The sequence below is a fragment of the Monomorium pharaonis genome, chromosome 5 (assembly GCF_013373865.1).
Source record: "Monomorium pharaonis isolate MP-MQ-018 chromosome 5, ASM1337386v2, whole genome shotgun sequence".
NCBI classification, from domain to species: Eukaryota; Metazoa; Arthropoda; class Insecta; order Hymenoptera; family Formicidae; genus Monomorium; species Monomorium pharaonis.
The window spans coordinates 29001623-29010761 of NC_050471.1; the positions used below are offsets into that span (position 1 = coordinate 29001623).

The 9139-nt window shown below is 39.1% G+C and overlaps 2 protein-coding genes across 2 annotated transcripts; both read left to right on the forward strand.

The window, feature by feature from the left end:
• The first annotated feature begins 400 nt into the window (after window positions 1-400).
• Window positions 401-5675, forward strand: LOC105839931 (zinc finger protein 184). Its single transcript, XM_012686585.3, has 7 exons — window positions 401-1063; window positions 1510-1612; window positions 1687-2012; window positions 2289-2672; window positions 2754-3108; window positions 3375-3826; window positions 4030-5675. Exons 1-7 carry the CDS (start codon window positions 800-802, stop codon window positions 4588-4590), a joined length of 2445 nt encoding a protein of 814 aa, XP_012542039.1. The 5' UTR covers window positions 401-799; the 3' UTR covers window positions 4591-5675.
• Window positions 4635-8103, forward strand: LOC105839932 (pre-mRNA-splicing factor ISY1 homolog). The gene is made up of 7 exons (XM_012686588.3): window positions 4635-4771; window positions 5707-5749; window positions 5970-6182; window positions 6499-6596; window positions 6687-6709; window positions 6835-7153; window positions 7367-8103. The coding sequence occupies exons 4-7, from the start codon at window positions 6594-6596 to the stop codon at window positions 7721-7723; spliced, it is 702 nt and encodes a 233-aa protein (XP_012542042.1). The 5' UTR covers window positions 4635-4771; window positions 5707-5749; window positions 5970-6182; window positions 6499-6593; the 3' UTR covers window positions 7724-8103.
• The last annotated feature ends 1036 nt before the right edge of the window (window positions 8104-9139 follow it).

Sequence of the window (9139 nt, forward strand, 5' to 3'; positions counted from 1 at the left end):
AAAATTAATTACAATTGAAACTATCCAATTACATTTTTAGCCTTTAAATTGTAATTGGCTCTTATTTCCATAACTTATTTTTATTATAACATTTGTTTATGCAACTTTAAATTTTAATTGGAGGCACTTAAGAGTATTATACAAAATTAAAAAAAATATAAAGCACATTAAATAAATGCTGCTACGTCGAAATGCACGTAAGTATAATTTTCCTTCAACCGTCTCTCTCCCTCTCTCCCTCTCTCTCCCTCCCTCCCTCCCTCCCTCCCTCCCTCTCTCTCTCTCTCTCTCTCTCTCTCTCTCTCTCTCTCTCTCTCTCTCTCTCTCTCTCTCTCTCTCTCTCTCTCTTTTTTAAATTGACGGGCCGATCGACAGCCATTTAAAAAGCGGCGGCACATCGATACGAGTTTAACCGGCAGTGACGTCGCGGGCCCCGACCGTCGCGATGGCCGACTTCGAGATTCACTTATTAACTTCCCAACTTCACGATTGTTGTGTGCGGCATTTGTTTGCGCTGAAGTTTGCCACTGATGGGGCTTTTGTTGTCGCGGTGACGACCAAGTCGCCGCGCCGGTGTCGCGAGGGGCAAGGAAAGGAGAGCCGCCCATTCCCAAGCGCGCACAATTTCATCAGATATATTCGGCAGATACGAGATGAAATCTCCGCAGATGCGTTTATCGACGTCCCACGCTTAGGAGGTTAAACCGAAGGTTTGACCCGGCCGAATTGTAGACCCCGCGCACCGTCACTACGATCTCCGATTCGAAAATATCCGCGGTCATCCCCTGTGGCTTTAATTATGGGCACGCTGAACCTCATCTGCCCTATGTGCTGCGGCGAGACCTTCAACAATCCCCAGTCCCTCAAGCACCACTTGCTGAACATGACGAGCAATCTTTATTGCCCCGGCTGCTCGCAGCGTTCCGACTCTGTCACGGCGCTCATTCAGCACCTGGATATGTGCGAGCACGAGCTGCGGTGCAGGGTGAAGCCCGCGGAGGTGCTCGCGGACAGGCGGAGGGTCGGTGGAAAGGAGCCTGAGATCAAGATGGATTTACTAATGGTACAGAAACGAGAGAACGCAAATTCCTCCCATGTCTACGTGGCGAGCATTCAATTACAAGTTTCTCAAATATTCATTTTATGATGAAATTGAAATGTCGCTTGAGATGGAGAAGAGTTTAGAAAGAGAATCTTGAAAAATTCAATTGTTAGATAAACCTTAAATAGAATTCTGGGAAGTCTTGAAATAATAAAACGTTTTGAAAGGTAGAAATTTAAATATTTGAATGTGAATAGGATGCAATCTTTAATTAAAAGCTAATTTCAATTTGAATTTAATGCATGATATAAAAAAAAGCTGAATATATTGTTAGATGACATTTTATGTTTAATCAATAATCAATAATCAATTTTTTATTGATCTGAACTTTGCGCACGTAAAAATTACTTCAAATTGTTTGAATTCTTTGTCAAAAACTCTTTGTAACTGTAACTCTCTATTTGCAGGACATAAAGACACAGCAGATTAATCGGGGCTTCCTTGCGACCATGGGGAACAACGGGGTTGTCATAATGGGTGAGCCGCAGACGATACAGATGGATGAGAATGGTTTGTAGAATTGCCCTTGTTTTCACTTCGGAGTTCTTTGGATCTGACTTTTCGTTTCTAATAAAACACATCAGGAGAGATTAAAGTCGTAGAAAAGATGGACACAGAAGAAATGCAACCAGATCAAAATTCTCTGGATTTCAAGATTTCCGAAGGGCATCTTATTAGCGACGCCGGAGCGCAAAGAAGACTGCAGTCATCCCAGGGATTAGTGGCTATTCCCATACAAAACATGGACCGCAAGGCAGCCTTAATGGAGAAGAACATATTTGCTGTGCTACCAGACAATTCCGAGCTTCTGGATGGTGAGACCGCGACCCTAATCGACGTGGATCGTATAAACGAGGCTGAGGAGATCAACGAGGTTGATCTTATGCGCGTCAAGCGAGAGTTATGCGAGGTATATCGCACATTTTATTTATTTCTGAATAAATATTAAATATATAGAGCAAATTACGAGAAAATCAGAGAATACGTTTTTTTTAAATGAAACTACAAAATTTCTTTGTAAAGTAAAAAATCTGTTTAATCCTATCTTAATATTTAACAGTTTGAAAATAAAAATATTCTTTCTTTTTATGTGGTAAATACCAGAATTACTGATAAAATTATTTTTTATGGGTAATTCTGATTTTTACAAATATTTTTATTTCTTACTTCTCAATTTTTGTTGCAGTTCGATTCTGACGCCGTGTATAGCTGCACCAGTTGCGAGATGAGCTTCAACTCCGTCCTGGAGCACATTAAGCAGTTCCATGATGGTCAGGAGGTTCTACTGGAGATGGCGGAACAATCGAACGACCAGGCGATGACGTCGAGTCCGAAGGCGTCGGTGATATCGAGTGAAGTCCCGGAAAACGTAGTGAATGCACGACCGCGACAAGCGTTGAATACGCTACGCACAGAAGAATGCGTGGATAGTGAGGGTAGGCTCTACACCAGAAAAGTAGTGCAAATCGAAAAATTCTGGGACCGTACTCCAATTCAGGTCGCGACGTCGCAATCGACAACGAAGGCTCCGATGATCGAGAAGTTCTTCTCGAACGTGGAGGGCGTTAAGGTGTGACTTAAGGCACGCTTCTCTCAGCGAAAGAAAAACTTCGTCTCGCGCGTAGAAGAATTAACGTTTCCTTATTTGCAGGTACGAGAGAAACGCCTGGGGACCGCATCGGTGCGTATGTACAAGTGCAATCAATGCCTGCAGCAGTTCTCCAAGTTGGGAAACTTTCGCGTGCACGCCTGTCTACGCGGCAGCAATCGCTGCGAGCGTTGCGATCAGAGTTTCGCGACACCGAGGGCTCTGCAGCTTCACGCGAAGGTGCACGATAGCGAGGCCGATGCGAGTCAGAAGACGTTTATCTGCACCACGTGCGGCACCGAATTCTGCTCCCACAAAAGTTTGCGGCTGCACTCGAGGATGCACGCGCCAGTGAGAGCCAGACACGTCGACGCACCCGAGGGCACGCCTAACGCGACTTTCACCTGCCCCGAATGCGGTAATAAATTTGTTTCCTCTTTGTTTCATTCTTTGAATTGGATATTAACTTGATTCACATTATTAAAACGACAATATATCATTAAATTTGTTTCTGACTCAATAGTAAATGTGACGAAAAATTAAAACTATAAGATTCGAAAGTCATAATAATATTTAATAATTATTTGTAAAATATATTAATTTTTTGTAAATATGAAGATGTGCATGAGAGTGTTTAATAATCACTTTATCTTTCATTTTTTTGATGTATTAATTGTTTCGTAGGCAAAACACTGTCCGAGTCATACAAAGACGCGCACATGACATTGCACACGGGCGACTCGGTGACGTGCACCGTCTGCAATCGGAAGTTTGATTCCGCGGACAGTCTGGCGATGCACGCGGCAGTACACGTTGAACTGGCACCTCCGCTGTCGCCTACTCCCTCGGTCGCGTCCGTTACGGAGGCAATAACGACGTCGACAGCAACGGTGTCAGCGGTGACGACGATGACGACGACTGCCACGACATTAACGACGACGGTAACGACGACGATAATGACGACGACGACGACAGCGACGACGACGACGGCAACAATGACGACAACGTCGACGACGGAACCTGGCGATCATCAAAAGCCCTATCAATGCCAGCATTGCGGCCGCAGATTTACCAGGCCGCATGAGAAGGTCAAGCACGAACGGATTCATACAGGGGAGAAACCGCATGCCTGCGAGGTAGGCGGACAGTTATGTCAATGCCAAGTTTTTGCTAAATATAAAGATACACAAACACCAGAACTACCAACAATTGATTTTTACATTTAGTTAAATATACTGTATATAATATCAGAGTTGATATTCTTTTTTAAGTTAAGTATTAATGCGCGTCATTTCTTCTCTTCGTTTCGTTACAATTTTTTACCTTTATTTGTCGGCAGGTTTGCGGCAAGACCTTTCGCGTGTCGTACTGTCTGACCCTTCACATGCGCACGCACACAGGCGTTCGACCGTACGCCTGCCAGCACTGCGGTAAACGCTTCAAGGCGTCCTCCGTCTACAATCATCATCTGCTGACGCACGGCGAGGAGCGCGCCTACACATGTCCGTACTGTCCGAAGACATTCAAGACACGGGTGCAGCTGGCCGGCCACAAAAACAGTCACACGAAGCCGTTCCGGTGTACAGAGTGCTCGCGACCGTTCGCCTCGCTCTACGCCGTTCGCGCGCACATCCAAACTCACAAGAAGGATAACAACCTCAAGTTCAGCTGCTATGTGTGTGGCGCGTCGTATGGTCGTGCGTTTGCTCTCAAGGATCACCTGAAGCAACACGGCCAGGACGTGCTAGCGCTGCCAGAGCCTGCGCGAGAAGAGGAAGTACATGAGAACTTCCTTCTCGGCGAGGAGGCCGAGGAAGACGAGTTTGCTGTCCCAACGCCGCCGACAACAAAGTCATCGTCGCTACTTCCTGTCACACGCTCCTCCGGCGGCACCGACTGAGAAGTTAACTATTGCAATTCGATTCTAGTCATAGAATCATAATGCGTCCCGCAAGCTCACCGCACTTACGTCACTACAAAGCTCGCTCACTTATGGGGAGAATTCGCGAGTGACCTTTGAGTGACACAGTCACGAGTATGCGGAAGCCTCTGCGGGATCGTTCTCGCGTACAATGTTACAGGTTCGTGAATATTTATTTGAGATGATAGAGCGAAGTTTTCTACCATAATCAATCGATCGCGATCGATTGGAACTTACATGTACGTAAGCGTTGTTGACTCGTTCGTAAAGTTTAATTGTTTATATTTTTCCATTCATCGTTTTTCCGTTACAAGATTCGTGAGCTTGATCGTTAAGCCTTAAAGTAGGAGGCATCTCGTCGCTGTACAAGTATTGTACTACCTCAATTGGTTCAGCCAGACATAAATTACGCAATAAGGAATTAATTAAAAAAGATCTTTAAAAAAAGAAATGAAAAAGTATTAAATATATTTATTATAATATATTCTTGTATTACAAAATTGTAAACTTTGAAGCACATTTTGTAATACAGTTTTGTAATAAAATAATTTCTTAAAAATCTCACATTTTTGTATTGCGTATTTATGTCCGACACTGGCGGTATCGAAACTCAGGAAGTGAAAAACGAAGTTCACGAATTGCTCATCGACGATAGAACCTATCGCAATTAGTTAAATTTGAATAGTGCTAAATACGCACCTTTTATTTATTTGAAATTTCTTACCAGCAAGAAATGAATTTGTACGTGACATATATGAGTACGTATCATAGCAAATGGACGTGTTTTAGTTTCAATTACACTGTTATTTAATTCATCATAATGGTACAGTTATGAATTGTGTACGTTCACACAATTAAAAAATTGTATTATTCAAAAGAGATTCAATTCCGTGACACGCGCGACTGAAATTTTATTCAAACAAAAATTGATGCGGAATTATTTTAAATTAAATAATATTGTTTATTCTTAATGATTAAGGATTTCTTAAATGTTAAACTGGTTGTTACATGCTGTTGTTATTTAAAAAGTATTTTATGACAAATTAAATTTTTACCCAGAAAAATGATTGAGTTATTTTCATTTTTTACTATTAGATCGTCTCAGAATCCAAGGAAATAATGTAACCGAGAACAAAAGGTAGTATTACATCTTCCTGGCTTAATCTAAATGCTAAATTCCTCTTATTGGGAGAATATTCTTAATATTTGGAGTAAATTGAAAAATCGAAATTAAAATCAAAACATTTCATTATATTTTGTGCCTTTATACCTTTTATACCTTTTTTATTTTCAATTTAAATAAAATGTTTTTAACACATTGAAACTAGGTTTAAATAATCCGGTTCTCATGTTCGCAGTTCCAACTTCCACCACATGAGGTCTTTACAACCAATTTAAAGTTAATCTGTTTCTTTTGCCGGTTTTGTTTTGAACATCCTCATGTGATCGCAATTTTGAAGATAGAAAATTCACAGGAAGAAAAAAACAATTTTACATATAAACATTTAATAGAGTACAAATGTGTATCAGTATGGAATATATTATTAATGACAGAATTCGCAATTGTGTGGGTATGTAACCTAACTTAACCTCAAAAAATACGATAATTTATTAATTTACCTGAAATTTGCAAAAGCATGGCTGATTTTAATAAGTAAATTTATCGTGATACGTGCTTTAATTTATATTTCATAAAATGTGATACATCATGTAAAAATATTTTCCTATGAAATGTAAAAACTCAATTTGATATAAGATTTCAAAAAATAATTAAAAATGTAAAAGCTCAAATTGTTTATTTTGCTATAAATAATTAGTATCACGACCGTTAATATTAAGATATTAGTTTGTTACTATATTAATGCTACATTCAATTTTTATTTATAGTACCATGATTGTGCATTAATCAATCTGGAAGCAATCTCTTCGAGGCTAGAAATATATGGATAATTAACACAATTTATATATGAAAGAAATTAAAGATGGTAAATTTGTAATAGATATTACATATTTTATGTATTTCTTTAAATATATATTTTTTATTTCATTAATATACACACTTTATTCTCTTTTAGGCACGAAATGCAGAAAAAGCTATGTAAGTATTTTTTTTAGCGTCATATATGTCATAAACTTATTACACATATTTACCATGAAGTTTTTAACAAATTTAAAATAATATTATCAGAAAATTAATATACACAATATTGGGAATATTCTTAGGACAACGCTCGCTCGTTGGAGAGCAGCGCAAAACAATGAAGGGGTGAGGAAGGAGCAAGAACGGAGACCGTATTTAGCATCGGAATGTAGGGACTTGCGCAAGGCAGAGAAATGGCGGATGCAAATAATTAGAGAAATCGCGAAGAAAGTCGCCCAGATTCAGAATGCCGGTCTCGGAGAGTTTCGTATTCGTGATCTAAATGACGAGATTAATAAATTGCTTAGGGAGAAGCGACACTGGGAAGCGCAGATAAAGGAGCTCGGCGGACCCGATTATTCCAGGGTCGGGCCTCGCATGTTGGATCACGAGGGACGTGAGGTAAAGTCGTAGACAACAAAAATATATAATATAAAAAAATATAAACTATTATATGTGAAATATCCATTAATGATACTAATAAACTCTCCTTTTCTCTCGAATATCGAAGAATTTGTCGCGAAAAATATAAATGAGCAGAATATTTATAGATAATTTTTTTTGTGATACCTACGGATTGTCCCGGACATTTTTCGAATGTTAAATCGATTACAGGTTCCCGGCAATCGAGGTTACAAATATTTTGGCGCCGCGAAAGAGCTACCGGGCGTTAGAGAATTATTCGAGCAGGAACCACCACCACCCCCTCGGAAAACGCGTGCGGAATTGATGAAGGACATCGACGCGGACTATTACGGTTACATGGACGATGACGACGGGATTCTGATACCACTGGAACAGAAAGCTGAGCAGGAGGCGAGGGAAAAGTGCATTCAGGAATGGCTGTCTCGCGAGAAGGAACCGGAAGTCGAGATCGAAACAACGGCGCAAAAGTTGATTCCCTCGCAACAGGACATTCAAGAGGCCTTGTTGATTAGAAAGAAAAAGGAGTTATTGGAAAAGTACGGGTAGGTTGAACGCCTGGTCGCCTGGGTCGACGTCACACTTGTATTATAGAGTAGAAAATCAATTGCGATATTTAACTATTGATAAATTTATTATTAGTTTAATTATATATTAGAATACATTTTTATAAAACGCGATGAATGTAATTATTATTAATTCATAAGCACGTAATAACATTGATTAAGATAATTAGTTTGTGCAGTAGACATTCAAACTTGAATGCTTATCAAGAGAAAACGGGTGCCGTAGACGAAAATATAGGTAGAAATCCAAAGATAGTCTGTTCATAATCTTCGCGATATCCGATACCTCTCCCCGATATTTTTCTCTTTCGCAACGGAGAACAGGCAAAATGTTTATTCCAATAATAAAATTGATTAACAGATGAGATACGTATCATTATTCTGTACGAAACTGTAGATATCGCATGCTCAAAAAAAATTTAATGTTTATTCGCGCGTTCTCTGAAGATCATATCCTTATTATCATGATCTCCAGTGATGAAAATGTAAAACAGGACTAGTCTGGTCGCTTCCTACATGTTTCAGCAGCTCATCACGCAAAGTGAAAAACGTGGTAAGATTAAACATTATCGTAATTACATTACACCATTATTCACTTGAAAGAGTAAAAGACCTAAAAGTTAAAAAAAACTACTCGCTAATCAACAACGTATGCCACTCTGGTGCCGACTGGAATTCTTGGAATTCCCCTGATTCCAGTTACACATTATAGAAAACGAATGATATTAATCTTCAAGTTGAAAGATTGATGTTATCACTACGTCGTTAATTGATTTTGAATATTTAAACGCTTCCTCCCCTTCCTCCTTAGCATCGTGCCGTTTATAAACAGACATTACACTGTACATTACACGATAATATCGCTAGGACTCAGAAGTACTCTCTAACAATATAACTAACGATGCACGAAGCAACTCGTGCTACATGTACTTATGTATATTTTATATATATATGATATTCACATATGGTCACTCTCTCACGCACATATACACACACACACACACACATACACATTAACGCTAAATGGGATCGCGTTTTAACCCACTCCACGCTCATATAGCTGTAGTATACTTTAAACTGGTTGAGGAAATTTTTTTTTATTTAGCCCGTTTCCTTTATGCTATAGAAAATATATATGGAAAATTTTTAAAGAAAAGTAATAATACTACCAAAAATATTAATATTTATTTATATAAGCTAAAAGAAAGAGTCCAAAACTTTGAAGAATAACATTAAATTATTTATCATATCATATATTATAACACAGGATGCAAATATCATTCGTCTCAATACTTTTTCACATTACATACCTTACATTTTTCATGTTCGGAGAATTTAATTTATCTGCAAGCAATTAAACCCTAATAAAAATATACATCTCTATTTTTTTAACTATAAA

What these genes read in the sequence shown, in the direction of transcription:
- LOC105839931 (XM_012686585.3), top strand. Translation starts at nt 800, where the DNA reads ATGGGCACGCTGAACCTCATCTGCCCTATGTGCTGCGGCGAGACCTTC. An exon ending in TCAAGATGGATTTACTAATG is followed by an intron (nt 1,064 to 1,509) that starts GTACAGAAACGA and finishes CTCTATTTGCAG; the next exon opens with GACATAAAGACACAGCAGAT. An exon ending in GATACAGATGGATGAGAATG is followed by an intron (nt 1,613 to 1,686) that starts GTTTGTAGAATT and finishes AAAACACATCAG; the next exon opens with GAGAGATTAAAGTCGTAGAA.
- LOC105839932 (XM_012686588.3), top strand. An exon ending in CGAAATGCAGAAAAAGCTAT is followed by an intron (nt 6,710 to 6,834) that starts GTAAGTATTTTT and finishes GAATATTCTTAG; the next exon opens with GACAACGCTCGCTCGTTGGA. An exon ending in TGGATCACGAGGGACGTGAG is followed by an intron (nt 7,154 to 7,366) that starts GTAAAGTCGTAG and finishes AATCGATTACAG; the next exon opens with GTTCCCGGCAATCGAGGTTA.